This window comes from Ovis aries, chromosome 3 (genome assembly GCF_016772045.2).
Source record: "Ovis aries strain OAR_USU_Benz2616 breed Rambouillet chromosome 3, ARS-UI_Ramb_v3.0, whole genome shotgun sequence".
Lineage (NCBI taxonomy): Eukaryota > Metazoa > Chordata > Mammalia > Artiodactyla > Bovidae > Ovis > Ovis aries.
The window spans coordinates 143,292,525-143,309,521 of record NC_056056.1 but is presented as its reverse complement, the minus strand read 5'-3'; the positions used below and the strand labels follow the sequence as shown (position 1 = coordinate 143,309,521).

At 34.7% G+C, this 16,997-nt stretch overlaps 1 protein-coding gene across 2 annotated transcripts in view; it reads right to left on the bottom strand.

Moving 5' to 3' along the window:
- Positions 1 to 16,997, bottom strand: part of ADAMTS20 (ADAM metallopeptidase with thrombospondin type 1 motif 20) — a 201,558-nt gene that overhangs the window by 73,924 nt on the left and 110,637 nt on the right. For both annotated transcript variants that reach the window (XM_004006435.6, XM_060414097.1), the window contains one exon: positions 15,832 to 16,008. In XM_004006435.6, the coding sequence (XP_004006484.2) occupies positions 15,832 to 16,008 (177 nt within the window). The remainder of the gene's footprint in view (positions 1 to 15,831; positions 16,009 to 16,997) is intronic.

Genomic DNA, 16,997 nt, shown 5'->3' with positions numbered 1-16,997 from the left:
ATTATACTTCAATCATAAAATTTTAAAAATAAATGAAATGAATCCTTTCACTGGAAAAAAATTTAAAAAATAAAATTCAGATATAAGAATTTAAAAAGATATGTGAATCCAAAATATTACAGAAAAATAGATGTTCTATACTTTTGCTTAAAAATATCTACTGCTATGGATAAATAAAATGATTCATAACCCTATCATATACTATACATATTAGGCTTATATTGATGTAAGACTAGTATAAAAAAAGACTAGGTGACAACTAGGAACTGAATTTTGATGCAATATTGATTATATTGGGCACAGTGTTCATATCAAAGGTGGCAATATTCTTTCTAGCTATATTCTTAACAGTTAGACCATTTTTGCCAATGAGTGAAATTCTAGATGTCAGATTTTATGAGTAATGATAAGGCGATTGTGATGATTGAAGAGCTGAACAAAATAGATATATTTAATGAGGAAAACAGAAAAATAGCTGCCTTCAAATATTTGCCCTGTGGAGGAGGAATTTGATGTATTCCTATTTCAGGGTGCAGAATGAATTACAGATGAATATTTCATATATATCAATTTCAGCTCAAAATACAGAACAGAAATCACATAACTTTCCTAGAAAGAAGTGGGTTATGTTATGCATAGTCTCCAACCTTTAGAAATGTTCATCAATATAGAAACTGTGTATAATTCAGATGAGAAACTTAATAATGTAAGCTTTGTGTAGTAGGATATGAAAGAGGAAATTGCAAGTCTTTCCCAATTTTAAAGATATAATACCAAAAAATGTAAGAAAACAGTATTTTTAAAAATATTTCAAATATCACAATAATCTAACTCTTTAGATATGTATATTTAGGGGTTTATTTTTTAAATTGTATTATTTACTAAAATGAGAAAATGAAAATTTCTGCACATGTGAATCATAGGACATCCTCTGGTTAGAGAATATGCCATCCTTTAATTATTAAGAACTTCAAATCAATTTTATATTTTGATATTGCCTCATTTACGATGACATAGGTATTGAATGAAATCCTGAAGTTATTCCCAGACTTTTAAACTTTAATTTCTGATAAAATAGTTTTAAAAAATAATCTGCTTTTTATTACAACAGATGTAAACGAAAAACATTTCAACTTTAATAACTCCTCTAGAAATTTCCTAAGCACTCTATATGGAAACATTTTCCCAACAGATAAGGAAGTGAGTTTTACTTAAAAGTTTTCTCCATATTTTGACTTTAAAAGTAACTATAAAGAAATTCTCATAGTTTGATAGTGACACAGTCATAAAAAACTTGAAAGTCAAAGTGAAAGTCACTCAGTCGTGTCTGACTCTTTGCGACCCCATGGACTATACAGTCCATGGAATTCTCCAGGCCAGAATACTGGAGTGGGTAGCCTTTCCCTTCTCCAGGGGAATCTTCCCAATCCAGGGACTGAACCCAGGTCTTCCACATTGCAGGCAGTTCCTTAAATTGAAGAAAATATTTAATTTCATAAAACACACAAAAAAAAATCTCCAGCGCTCTTCTCAGTATAAACCATAATCTTAAATGGCCTATTTAATATATCTAAATAAATACCATATCCTTCTTAGCACAACAGAGATTTAGATATTAGGATTATTTTCATGTTTAAATTACGCATCAACAAAAATAACTAGATTTTCTATCAAAGTATGCACACATGTTAAAGGTGCTGAAATAAAGATAAATGAGAATTCTAAACTTAACAAGGTCAGAAACCATATCTATAAATGTTTACTGAATAAATGGTATATAGAAAAAATATATGAGCAAATACACACAAAGATTATTTAAATATGCAGTTTATGTTACCTGAATGAAGTAGAGTTGGATGAACTTTAGTTCTACAAAAATTATACAGAAAGGAAAGCTTCATCTAATTTAGATCTCTTTCCTCAAGATTTTTGATGTTGTTGTTCTGATTCTATGGGGTACCTTGTGGGTCAGCAGAGACGAGAAGAATGCAGTCTTCCAGTTGCATCTAAAATTAAGAACTTGCAGCAAAATGCTGACTTGGAAACAGGAGCCCATATGAACTCCTACTGTTCTTTTGAGCTTGGACACTGATGTGGGAGGAGCCAAGCCTGGTTATCTTCCCTATTCCAAGATGTGAAAATGCTCCAAAGGCCTAAGAATAAACAGTAAAAATGTTTCCCTCAGACGGAAGGGTGCAAACTTCGGTGGTAGAGCATGGAAACATTTTATTATTAGTGTGGCAGTAAAAATTTCCTTTTATTCTTTCATTTTCCTGTAGACTATATTCTCAAAGAGCACACATAGCCATTTATACAGTATAATTGGCACATTTTAATTCTCACACTATATTTAATGATATCCCAAACATAGTGAATAATCTTTAATCACAGAAAATGCTTTTTGGTTCTACCTGTCAGTTTGTTTATGATAGGTAAAATCTACCATAAGAAAGACACTTCTGTGAATGTTTATATTGTTGTTCTTTAGTTGCTAAGTTGTATTGAACTCTTTTGAGACCCTTAGGACTGTGGCCCACCTGGCTCCTCTGTCCATGGGATTTTCTAAGCAAGGATACCAGAGTGGATTGCCATTTCCGTCTCCAGGGGAATCTTCTCAACCTTGTGTCTCCTAGATTGCTGGTGGATGGTCACCACTGAGCCACCAGGGAGGCCCAAATATGTTTATACCCTGAAAAAAATTACAGCCTATAAACAAAAATGGTTCTACTGCACATGAGCCTTTTTCTGGCAATTTTAATAACTGGACCAAATTTATGTTCCCCAGAAATCTGATTACTTGTCACAGTATTTTCAATTATGTTTTTATTTAGATTTTGGAACTAGGTTCAAAACTGACCTGGAAAAGGTCAGTTTTCATTCCAATCCCTAAGAAAGGCAATGCCAAAGAAAGCTTAAAATACTTCACAATTGCACTCATCTCACATGCTAGCAAAGTGATGCTCAAAATTCTCCAAGCCTGTAAAGTAATTAACCTCCAATTAAAATAAATAAATTTTAAAAAAAAATTCTCCAAGCCAGGCTTCAACAGTATGTGAACCGTGAACTTCCAGATATTCAAGCTTGTTTTAGAAAAGGCAAAGGAACCAGAGATCAAATTGCCAATATCCGCTGGATTATCAAAAAAGCAAGAGAGTTCCAGAAAAACATCTCTTTCTGCTTTACTGACTATGCCAAAGTCTTTGACTGTGTGGATCACAATAAACTGTGGAAAATTCTGAGAGAGATGGGAATACAGACCACCTGACCTGCCTCTTGAGAAATCTGTATGCAGGTCAGGAAGCAACAGTTAGAACTGGACATGGAACAATGGACTGTTTCCAAATTGGGAAAGGAGTACGCCAAGGAGTACTCAAATTGGTAAAGGAGTACTCAAATTGGGAATGGAGTACGTCAATACTCTGCATATTTAACTTATAAGCAGAGTACATCATGAGAAACGCTGGGCTCGATGAAGCACAAGCTGGAATCAAGATTGCCGGGAGAAATATCAATAATGCCAGATATGCAGATGACATTATTATGACAGAAAGCGAAGAGGAACTCGAGAGCCTCTTGATGAAAGTGAAAGAGGACAGTGAAAAAGTTGGCTTAAAGCTCAACATTCAGAAAATGAAGATCATGGCATCTGGTCCCATCACTTCATGGTAAATAGGGAAACAGTGGAAACGTTGACAGACTTTATTTTCTTGGGCTCCAAAATCACTGCAGATGGGGATTGCAGCCATGAAATTAAGACGCTTACTTCTTGGAAGGAAAGTTATGACCAACCTAGACAGCATATTAAAAAGCAGAGACATTACTTTGCCAACAAAGGTCTGACTAGTCAAGGCTATGGCTTTTCCAGTAGTCACGTATGTATGTGAGAGTTGGACTATAAAGAGAGCTGAGCACCGAAGAATGGATGCTTTTGAAATGTGGTGTGGAGAAGACTCTTGAGAGTCCCTTGGACTGCAAGGAGATCCAACCAGTCCATCCTAAAGGAAATCAGTCCTGAATATTCATTGGAAGGACTGATGTTGAAGCTGGAACTCCAATACTTTGGCCACCTGATGGAAGAACTGACTCATTTGAAAATCCTGATGCTGGGAAAGATTGAAGGCAAGAGAAGGGGACAACAGAGGAAGAAGTGGTTGGGTGGCATCAAAGTCAATGGATATGAGTTTGAGTAAACTCCGGGAGTTTGTGTTGGACAGGGAGGCCTGGCATGCTGCAGTCTGTGGGGTTGCAAAGAATCCAACACAACTGAGCAACTGTACTGAACTGAACTGGTACTAGGTTAAAGTTATATTTTCTGCTATTGATAAATCACACATTAAAGCAAACATTTGTCTCAAATTTATGATAGTCATAATTAAATGTATAATTTGTATTGTTTTAGTCTTTTCTTTAGAGAAGGCAATGGCACCCCACTCCAGTACTCTTGCCTGGAAAATCCCATGGATGGAGGAGCCTGGTGGGCTGCAGTCCATGGGGTTGCTAAGAGTCAAACACGATTGAGTGACTTCATCTTCACTTTTCACTTTCATGCATTGGAGAAGGGAATGACAACCCACTCCAGTGTTCCTGTCTGGAGAATCCCAGGGATGGGGGAGCCTGGTGGGCTGCCGTGTATGGGGTTGCACAGAGTAGGACACGACTGAAGTGACTCAGCAACAGCAGTCTTTTCTTAACCAGTAATATGTACTTGACCTGTAATATGTACTACCTTCTATCTCTTGATACATTTGTATTTTTACCCTCCACAGCTAGTGCTGCGTAACTATCACTAACACATTCTAACTGCTATATAAATATCCAGTACTTCTTAGTAGATCAGTGATAATACAAATCAAAATAATGGAATCTTTAAGTAATGAGCTCTATGTCAACCACTTTACCTACTGTTCCTTTTAATACTAAAAAATGTCCTCTTTAGATAGGAACTATTTTATACTCTAAGAAACAAAATCTTAGAAATGTTAAGTAACTTTTCAAAGGTTACTCTGCTAAACAATAGCCATTTTAACCAAAACCTAGGCATGCTACCACAATTCTTAGTCTCAAGATGTAGGAAAGACTTGATATTTAAAGATTCAGGAGGCTTAAGAATAACAGTATTGCTTCAAAGCTTTTTTGGTAAATGAAAAATTATATTTCTCTTGGTGAAGTAAAGATTATATTCTCTTACATGAAACTAATGTAACTAATGTAAGGAGCAGCGGCTGTGCTTTGCTGGAGCAGCCGTGAAAAGATACCCCACGCCCAAGGTAAGAGAAACCAAGTAAGATGGTAGGTGTTGCAAGAGGGCATCAGAGGGCAGACACACTGAAACCATACTCACAGAAAACTACTCAATCTAATCACACTAGGACCACCGCCTTGTCTAACTCAATGAAACTAAGCCATGCCTGCGGGGCAACCCAAGACAGGTGGGTCATAGTGGACAGGTCTGACAGAATGTGGTCCATTGGAGAAGGGAATGGCAAACCACTTCAGCATTCTTGCCTTGAGAACCCCATGAACAGTATGAAAAGGCAAAATGATAGGATACTGAAAGAGGAACTCCCCACGTCAGTAGGTGTCCAACACGCTACTGGAGATCAGTGGAGAAATAACTCCAGAAAGAATGAAGGGATGGAGCCAAAGCAAAAACAACACCCAGCTGTGGATGTGACTGGTGATAGAAGCAAGGTCCAAAGCTGTAAAGAGCAATATTGAATAGGAACCTGGAATGTCAGGTCCATGAATTAAGGCAAATTGGAAGTGGTCAAACAGGAGATGGCAAGAGTGAATGTTGACATTCTAGGAATCAGCGAACTAAAATGGACTGGAACGGGTGACTTTAACTCAGATGACCATTATATCTACTACTGTGGGCAGGAATCCCTCAGAAGAAATGGAGTAGCCATCATGGTCAACAAAAGAGTCTGAAATGCACTACTTGGATGCAATCTCAAAAACGACAGAATGATCTCTGTTCGTTTCCAAGGCAAATCATTCAATATCACCGTAATACAAGTCTATGGCCCAACCAGTAACGCTGAAGAAGCTGAAGTTGAATGGTTCTATGAAGATCTACAAGATCTTTTAGAACTAACACTCAAAAAAGATGTCCTTTTCATTATAGGGGACTGGAATGCAAAAGTAGGAAGTCAAGAAACACCTGGAGTAACAGGCAAATTTGGCCTTGGAATGTGGAATGAAGCAGGGCAAAGGCTAAGAGTTTTGCCAAGAAAATGCACTGGTCATAGCAAACACCTTCTTCCAACAACACAAGAGAAGACTCTACACATGGACATTACCAAATGGTCAACAACAAAATCAGATTGATTATATTCTTTGCAGCCAAAGATGGAGAAGCTCTATACAGTCAACAAAAACAAGACCAGGAGCTGACTGTGGCTCAGACCATGAACTCCTTATAACCAAATTCAGACTCAAATTGAAGAAAGTAGGGAAAACCTCTAGACCATTCAGGTATGACCTAAATCAAATCCCTTATGATTATACAGTGGAACTGAGAAATAGATTTAAGGGCCTAGATCTGATAGATAGAGTGCCTGATGAACTATGGAATGAGGTTCATGACATTGTACAGGAGACAGGGATCAAGACCATCTCCATGGAAAAGAAATACAAAAAAGCAAAATAGCTGTCTGGGGAGGCCTTACAAATAGCTGTGAAAAGAAGAGAAGTGAAAAGCAAAGGAGAAAAGGAAAGATATAAGCATCTGAAGGCAGAGTTCCAAAGAATAGCAAGAAGAGATCAGAAAGCCTTCTTCAGCGATCAATGCAAAGAAATAGAGGAAAACAACAGAATAGGAAAGACTAGAGATCACTTCAAGAAAATTAGAGATACCAAGGAACACTTCATGCAAAGATGGGCTCGATAAAGGACAGAAATGGTCTGGACCTAACAGAAGCAGAAGATATTAAGAAGAGGTGGCAAGAATACACAGAACTGTACAAAAAAGATCTTCATGACCCAGTTAATCACGATGGTGTGATCACTCATCTAGAGCCAGACATCCTGGAATGTGAAGTCAAGTGGGCCTTAGGAAGCATCACTACAAACAAAGCTAGTGGAGGTGATGGCATTCCAGTGGAGCTATTTCAAATCCTGAAAGATGATGCTGTGAAAGTGCTATACTCAATATGCCAGCAAATTTGGAAAATTCAGCAGTGGCCACAGGACTGGAAAAGGTCAGTTTTCGTTCCAATCACTAAGAAAGGCAATGTCAAAGAATGCTCAAACTACCGCACAATTGCACTCATCTCACACGCTAGTAGAGTAATGCTCAAAATTCTCCAAGCCAGGCTTCAGCAATATGTGAACCGTGAACTTCCTGATGTTCAAGCTTGTTTTAGAAAAGGAAGAGGAACCAGAGATCAAATTGCCAACATCCGCTGGATTATCGAAAAAGCAAGAGAGCTCCAGAAAAACATCTATTTCTGCTTTATTGACTATGCCAAAGCCTTTGACTGTGTGGACCACAATAAACTGCGGAAAATTCTGAGAGAGATGGGAATACCAGACCACCTGACCTGACTCTTGAGAAACCTGTATGCAGGTCAGGAAGCAACAGTTAGAAGTGGACATGGAACAACAGACTGGTTCCAAATAGGAAAAAAGGAGCACGTCAAGGCTGTCTATTGTCACCCTGCTTATTTAACTTATATGCAGAGGACATCATGAGAAATGCTGGGCTGGACGAAACACAAGCTGGAATCAAGATTGCCAGGAGAAATATCAATCACCTCAGATATGCAGATGACACCACCCTTATGGCAGAAAGTGAAGAGAAACTAAAAAGCCTCTTGATGAAAGTGAAAGAAGAGAGTGAAAAAGTTGGCTTAAAGCTCAACATTCAGAAAATGAAGATCATGGCATCCAGTCCCATCACTTCATGGGAAATAGATGGGATGGGGAAACAGTGGAAACAGTGTCAGACTTTATTTTTGGGGGCTCCAAAATCACTGCAGATGGTGACTGCAGCCATGAAATTAAAAGACGCTTACTCCTTGGAAGAAAAGTTATGACCAAACTAGATAGCATATTCAAAAGCAGGGACATTACTTTGCCGACTAAGGTTCGTCTAGTCAAGGCTATGGTTTTTCCTGTGGTCATGTATGGATGTGAGAGTTTGACTGTGAGGAAGGCTGAGCACTGAAGAATTGATGCGTTTGAAATGTGGTGTTGGAGAAGACTTTTGAGAGTCCCTTGGACTGCAAGGAGATCCAAGCAGTCCATTTTGAAGGAGATCAGCCCTGGGATTTCTTTGGAAGGAATGATGCTACAGCTGAAACTCCAGTCCTTTGGCCACCTCATGCAAAGAATTGACTCATTGGAAAAGACTTTGATGCTGGGAGGGATTGCGGGCAGGAGAAGAAGGCGACGACAGAGGATGAGATGGCTGGATGGCATTACGGACTCGATGGCCGTGAGTCTGAGTGAACTCCGGGAGTTGGTGATGGACAGGGAGGCCTGGCATGCTGTGATTCATGGGGTCTTAAAGAGTCGGACACGACTGAGTGACTGAACTGAACTGAACTGAACCAAAAACTTTGTAATACTTCATTGAACTATCACAAATATATGAAAATAATATTATATATATATATATAATATGATACCAGCTTTAGTACAAAGGTCATATCACAATAGGACATGATAGAATAATTTCCTACTGGATTTAAGGACATTGGTGAGTTTAAGTACAATCTTATGGGTGGGGAAGTACAACCAGGAAGCCGATGATAGTGTCCATGAAAACAAATTACATAATTCCAGTCTTTACTGTGTAGCGTATGAGATTTTAGAGATGTTACTGAACCTTTAAGTTTTAAGTGTATCTCAGAGACAAAGTGATTCAATGGAGTACCCAAAACATTTTTAATAATTTCCGTTCACCTTTGTTTTTACCAAAGAAAATAAGCCTTACTATGTGGAGTTATATGTCAGGCTGATATGTCAAGCATATAATACATCAGGTACCCTGGCAGGGAGATCATCAGTTGCAACTCACCTTCGTGTACTCACACGTCACACACACCCACTGAGAAAGATGAACGATTATGGTTACACATTTATACATTTGTAACACTCTAATGAGACGAGTGTCGTACACACTGCTGCTGCTCTTTTTTCTGCTTTCGGCCCAGTGTGCTAAATCACTTCAGTCATGCCAACTCTATGGACTGTAGCCACAGTGTATGTGACTATGTGTAGCCATGTGTAGTGTCTGTGTCTCTGTGGACTGTCGCCTGTCAGGCTTCTCTGTCCATGGGATTCTCCAGGCAAGAATGCTGGAGTGGGTTGCCATGCCCTTCTCCAGAGTTTTACATACTGTATTCAAAGTACCAAATGGGCTCATGAAGATGAAGTAATTACTAACTCTATTACAAAAAGAGGCTTGTTCAAAATTTGCCAAATTTTTTCTATGATAATGATAAAAATGTGATACCTGGCACTTTAAAAAAAATAGACTCATAATCTCTCTTTAAGGCAAAGGAGACATTTAGCACTGGATGAGAAAACACTGCTTTGGGGGACTTCCCTGGTGGTCTGGTGGTTAAGACTCTGAACTCCCAGAGCAGAGGATCTGGGTTCAATCCTTGGTCAGGGAACTAGTGCCCACATGCCTCAACTAAGAGTTTGCATGCCACAACTAAGGCCCGGTGCATCAAAAACAACAACAATAATAATAATAACTGCTTCTTTCAAATCCTTCTTTGAAATGCTTGGAAGTATTTCTAGTGTTATGGGATTTGTTACCATAAGTATACCAACTATAAAAACTCTCCATTGTATTTAAAACTTTGGAGCAAAATTTTCTAATATCTTTAAATTGTTTCCAAATCTTTCAAAGTTTCACTGAGTTTTAACACTATTTGTTAAAATACAAAGATATAACTCCTTTTAGTATAATACTTTTCAAGAAGTGAATGACAGAATAGAAAATGGAAATTTGTCAAATTTCAATAAATTTTTTCAATAATTAGAATATTGGATTTAAATTGAATCACTAGTTTATAACAGGAACATTCAGTGGTAATGCTACATGGAGATATGCACTTTTGCAAAGTAATTTTTTCAGCTATGGAAGCTATTGAAATCACATAGTAGAATAAACCAGACTTTTGAACCACTCTAACTGTGCTGAACAAAGATTTCAAATTAATGAAAATAATGAAACATTCTACCACTTTTTAAAAATGAGATGACTATAACAATAGCTCACTATTGAAAAAATAGAGAAAAATTTTGTTATCCATAAAATTAAAAACATATTAAATATTCATCTTATCCTCTTAAATTCTTATTTAAGATACCTTCTATAAATTACATTTATATGTTAGTTTATGCTTATAATGTATAGATTTACATAATACTATATAAGGGTATATGATCAAACTATTTTACTGAGAAATATACATATAATTAAAAAATTAGAAATTAATTGTGTTAATGTTTGACTTTGTTGTTAATTATATAGGCACTAAATCTTATTCTCAAACTACCAAATGTTGATACAAAATTATAACAAAAAATCGGAGTATCTAATAAATATGCTAATATTAATAATGTCTATATATCTTATATATAGTTTTATATAGCACACAGATATTGTAGAATACTGAGACTACGTTCTTCTAAAACATTTAAAAATCTCTTTCCAGAGATTCTTAAATATTCTGAAGCACTATGCCTGGAAAAATAGAATTACAACAGAAACATGATTGTCTATTTTTTAATATTAAGAAAAATACATATATCACCAGTTAATGATATTCTTTAGTTACCTACAAACTATAGTTAACTATAAACTATATAAACTTTTAGTTAACTATAAATGTAATGATAAAGTTAACTTTTTAGTTATTTCAAATTACATTCTAACTTCACTCAATCAAACACACATGCAAATGTCTTTTTCACATTCTCATCATTAGATTGTCTCCTTCAGTTTTGCCTAGATTGCACATGTCAAACCTGCAAGGCCCATTTGTGCCTCTAAAACTGTTTTCAAAGCATCACAGCTAGGGTAAACTATAAAGCAGTCCACATGCTCCCTTTTGGTGATTCATGAAATCTGTGCATACACAAAAAAAGAAAAAGATGCTGCAATTACACAAAAACTAAAGTATTCTTCTAGCACAGAGACTTCAACACCGCTCATCTCTTGCCAGGTTGTAATGGAATATACCATACTAGTTTAGGCTTTCTTGAAGGAATTGTTGGAATAATAATTAAGTTGTCAAGTACAATCCTCATTACAAATTCTTGAATAATTATAGTCTATTAAGCCCCTAATATTATGAGTCTTCACTATTATAAATCACAAGGTGGTTACTGAAAAGAGATAGGAATCTCATTCTGCTTCTGATAATCTGTTTATTTAGTACATTCACCACCAAACTGCAAATTCCTTATACACAGAGATTGTGCCCGATTTACTTCCAGTGACTAACACAATGCCCTTGACATGTGGGGAATGCTTAGAATTTGGGGGAGTCACTGAATGTACCATAGAAAGGTATAGCAATATAACAAATAGAAACATCATTTCAGTAGATTTCCATGATAAATTGGTAATGAAGTAGATTTCTAGCCCTTTGCTATACTTAAGTGTGTCCTTCCCAAATTTAAGAAAATAACCAATTACTATAGTTTTATTGAACATTCCACTTTACAAAGAACTGACAGCTTCTTGAAACCATCTCCCCACACATTACCTTGTTCCCCTGGTTGCTGCTGGACTTAGGAGCAACAGACGCAGTAACAAGTTCCTTTCCGAGTGCATTCCACCTGGAGTGGGAGCCCAGCCCCTCTGCTCAGACCCTCAATGTTCTTCTGTTACACAAAACTGCTAAATTGACAAACTGCAAATTTACTAGGTGTGTGCAGCTACCCCATGCTCATTTCTGAAAGTGTTTTTATTTGTCACATTCCATTGTATCTTAATAGGAATTTAGTCATACACACACACACACACACACACACGTATACATATATACATTTTAACACAATGCTACAGGAGGGTACTATTCTATTAAAAAATGCTTTGGGAAAAGCACTAGGATCAAGAGGGTTCAAGTACCAAGCTTTCATCTTTTTAAAAAATATTTTCTCAATTTTAGAAGAAAAAACAATCTTAAATGAAAAAATTATTCTCTTTACTTCTGTTGGATCATCATTAACTCCAGAAAACAATGGAATGCACATTATTGTCTTACCAAATACGAACTGATTTTATGTACAGAATGAAAACATTCTAGGAAAATAAATCACTTAAATGAGGCCTATGGGGAAATATAGAGAAATTTATATAAATTTATTTAAAGAGCATTTGCTAAAATAGTCTATGTTACATGTAGTGTCCCTCACTTTATCAAAGAAAAATAAAAATTTTACTCACCTTTTAAAGACTATCCTGGGCATGAGTACATCTATTAATTTACTAAGTAAGTTTGTTTACATCATAAATTTTTATTCAATATTTATAATATATGAATATTAAAATTCCTAGTATTTAAAAATTTATAGCTAAACAATAAATCTCATTTTTAAAAACCAATGTTAGTTTCTAATAGGATTATATAAAAATAACAGTAGCTTATATACATACTCAGTAAAATTATGAAAGCATATACTATTCAATAATTAAATGTTTAATAAGAAAAATTACCAATTTGTTATTTAAAAAGCCCTCCAAAGAAAAGAGGCATTCTTTACAATACAGAATCGGTTCAGTGACTTATAACATTTTAGATATTGGTTCAAGGAATAAAAATACAATATACATGTGAATTAAGAAAAGCACATGGCCAACAACACATCATTAATAAGCAAGGGTTAAAATACAATCATTTCACATTGACTAGTCACAAAAATGCAGTCATTAACAGATATGTTAAGATTATTTTCTTTCTTTAATCATGCTTATAGATTATTACAACACAGTTTCTAACATGGAGAAAATTTAAATGTATATTTACAACTTCATTCCTAGCTACATTTTAATTATTTAGCACTTGGTATTTTAATTTTACTTTAAAATGAAAAGTGTTTAAGATTTCATGTCATTTATATATGTATACTTATATACATATACACACATTTTCTTACTTTTGTAACTTAGTAAATAGGATCTTCTGAAATAAAGTTATGCATTAAAGAATATTAACCTGACATGTTAATAAGAGGTATTCTGAAATCTGGCTAATACGTAGCAACACTGAAAGAGGTACATTAAAAGGTTATAACTGGTTTTAACAATAAAACTTCAGATCAATTAAACCCTTTTAATATAAAAGGCTAATTTAAGGATTAAAATTCTTCATATAATAAGAAATCCAGAAACTTTAATGATATATATTTACTTTATTAAAAGTTAATAAATAAAATTATTGTAATTTTAAAATTATCTTCAATTTATCAAAAAATTTACAGTTCTTTAATAGTGCAAAGACTGAATTAATCAATGAACTCCTTTGTGGGACAGACATGTAATAAACAATGAAGAATTATATACTTCTGTTTTACTATTTTGTAATTTGAAATTATTGTTTTCTTGGTCACTTGTTTTTGTGAGGTTGACAAAGTTATCTCTGCAAAGGGTCTTTAGTGAACATTTGGGTTTTTTACTTATGACATACCAAGAAACATCATGATACAAATTATTGGAATATAGCATTTGATGCAATCCAACACAATCAAAATTTTGTGAGGTTGAACACTTTAAACTTATACAGCATGACTACATATCTCAATAAAGCTGGAGCAAAATTATATAAATACTATAGTGAATATGTAGAAAAGATTGATAAACCTTAAAATATTTGAAAATATTAAACAAAGGATCAAAAAACCTAAAACTGACTTCAAATGAATATTTGCAATTCCAATATGCTATAAATTTAGGTATGTCAAATTTTTAAAGTTTCATGATGTTTATTAAATAGAACAGGAATCAACAAACTTTCCCCAGAAAGACCAAATATTAAGTATCTCAGGCTTTGAGGGTCAGTCTCTATTGTAAAAGAAAGTCTCTATTGAGTCAAAGAAAGTCTCTATTGAGTCTAAGAAAGTCTCAAAAGCAGCCGTAGATAATACATAAAAAATGTGCATGCCTGTGTTCCAACAAAAGTTGTTTATAAAAACAGACAATGGGCCAGGTTTGATAATTTGCTGATCCCTGATATAGAAGATCTAATTCAAATCACTTAATTTTAGGAACTTCAATATATAGCACAAAGCAGAAGCCATGAGTAAATGTTGAATGCTTTGTGAATGAATGAATTCATGAATGAATAGGGAAAATAAAACCTTTATGTCTGCTGTCCCAATTGAGGCAAATTCCAAGAAGGCAATCTATGGATTAAGTCTTATTAATGACTAGGCTTATAATTAAACCAGTAAAACAAAAGAAAACGTAACAGATATAGTACAGAGAAAGTGAATTTCCAACCAAAAACAACTAATAACAAAAAAAAATCTATAGTGACTTCTTACAGGACGTCAAATCTCTCCAATTAGATTGTAAACTCCATAGGGTAACAAATATGTCTTTATGTTATCATGACAATATAGTCCCTAGGATATAGCAGATGATCAGTGAACATTTTAAGTACATATGTGAATGCTTTCCATAGCAAAATGCTTTTGTTAGTTACCCAAAAGTTATGGCTCTCTAATTCTAATGCAGCAATTTAAGATCTTCCCATAAAGTTAAAATGCTCTGCTGTATTGTATCAGTCATAGTTACTAAAAAGATGAATTTAGTCTGAATTAGAACTTGACCTATTCTTCAAATAGCATGAATTGAAACAGGTTTACATTTCACTGTAAAACTTTGACCTGGGTGAAGCAAAACAAGTGCATACATCAGGTTCAGGTATAAAATCAGAGTTAATTATTTTCCAAATAAAGAACTGTTTAACTTTATAATCTTAATTATAAATAGATTATAGACTCCAGTCATTTTATCACTGGAAAGAAGTGTACTTGGTTGTTTGTATTTAAAATATCAAAATTGATCATAATGCTAGTTTCAATGTATCTATATATTAATTATTCTTCAAAGCCTGGGTAGTTGAAAAATAGTAGAAGAAATTAATTATTCATGGCTATTATGAATTTTTGTCTATGGCTTCAAAAAATAAAAAATTAAAACAGCCCAAAACACAGTAACTCCACACAGTGGAAGATATGAACATTCATATAAATTACTATATAAATCATACTTTTTCATGATGTATGTAACAAATTGTAAACAATTAATTTACTTTGTGTAAGTAAATTTCTCTTTTTTAATACAATATTTTCACATTTCCAAACAAACTATTAAAGTTTAACAATGCTAAAAATGTTATTTGCTTTTAGATCAGTTACTGGACATTGACAGACAAAAGCCACAAATAGTTATACACTCAAACAAGACACAGCCTTAACTTGCCATTGTTACAAGCACAATGTTAACATTATGTACAAATGTAAATAGCAAAACATTTTCCATTAATTTGTGGCAAGCCAAAAGGGTACTGGAGAAAAACACTTCCATTAGATTAGTGCTATGGTTCAAAATTCACTTATAAAAATTAAATACATGTAAAACTATTATATATATATATATGTATATATTACAGTACTTGAATGAATTCTCTTTCAAACTGTCAAATTTAATGACATACGCCAAGAGGGCCAATGGTCTGCTTTAAAAAAATATTGGAAGATAAAATGTGTGCATCACAATTTATAAAGAGAGAAAATTAAAGAAAAAGGGACAGAATAAAACAAAACAGAAGGATAAAAGTAAAAGTACTATCGTACCGATTTCCATGGTCCCCGATGCCATGATACGTCATCAGGGCAAGCATGTATATGACACTGTACCACACTAGGCGGCTTGTTCAACATTTCACAGTTTTGCTCTTGTGACAGCTGGCCATCGGGAAACTGGCATATTACAAATCTTGATTTTATTCCTCCTCCACACGTTTGCGTACACTAAAAATAAGAAGGAAGATAAAAACTATGTGGCTTCAAAGAGAATATTATGTTGGTTTATTCAGTGGAGTACATAATCAGAACTGCTAAAGCTTAAAGTTTATCCTTTCTTCATAACTCTCAATATTTCTTCAAAAATAAATCAAAGTTTCAGTTCCATCCTTTTTTTTAAAAGACAAAATTTTGAAAATTAGTACTGTAATAGGTAATAACTACATAATGTATATGGTATCCTATCAAAAGATACATAGCCATGTATCCATGAAGGGAAATCTAAATTTACAAAGATAAAAAGATGCTGAGTATATCTATTACATGAGAACAGCAGGTGGCAAAGCAGCATGTATAATTAATGAACCTATTTCTGAAACCCACACAGAACTAAAGTCTGGCAGGAAATTATCAAATATTAAAAGTTCGTATCTCTTCAAAATTTTCAAATTATTTGAATTTTCACAAGAATTAACTCACAACTGAAAAAGTTACTTTCATTTTGGAAAATTGTGAAAGTATATTTTAAAGACATACTTTATATTTATTAGCACCTGATCAGAAGTGTATCTTTAAACAATGATTTCCAAATTCCCTATGGAGAGAAAGGTACTGAAAATCATTAAACAGGGGACTTCCCTGATGGTGCAGTGGATAGGAAACCTGCTGCGAATAAAGGGGACAGGGCGTTGATCCCTGGTCCGGGAAGATTCCACATACTGCAGAGCAAGTAAGCCTGTGCGTCACAACTACTGCGCTTGCGTATTGCCAACTACTGAAGCGCATGCGCCTAGAACCTGTGCTCTGCAACAAGAGAAGCCACTGCAATGAGAAGGCTGAACATTGCAATAAAGAGGAAACCCAGTTTGCTGCAACTACGGAAAGCCTGAGCGTAGCAACAGAGACCCAGTGCAATCAAAAATAAATAAATTTTAAAAAAATCATTAAACACAAATATTTGACTAATTAAATTAAGTGGCTTGTTTTATTTATCCAAA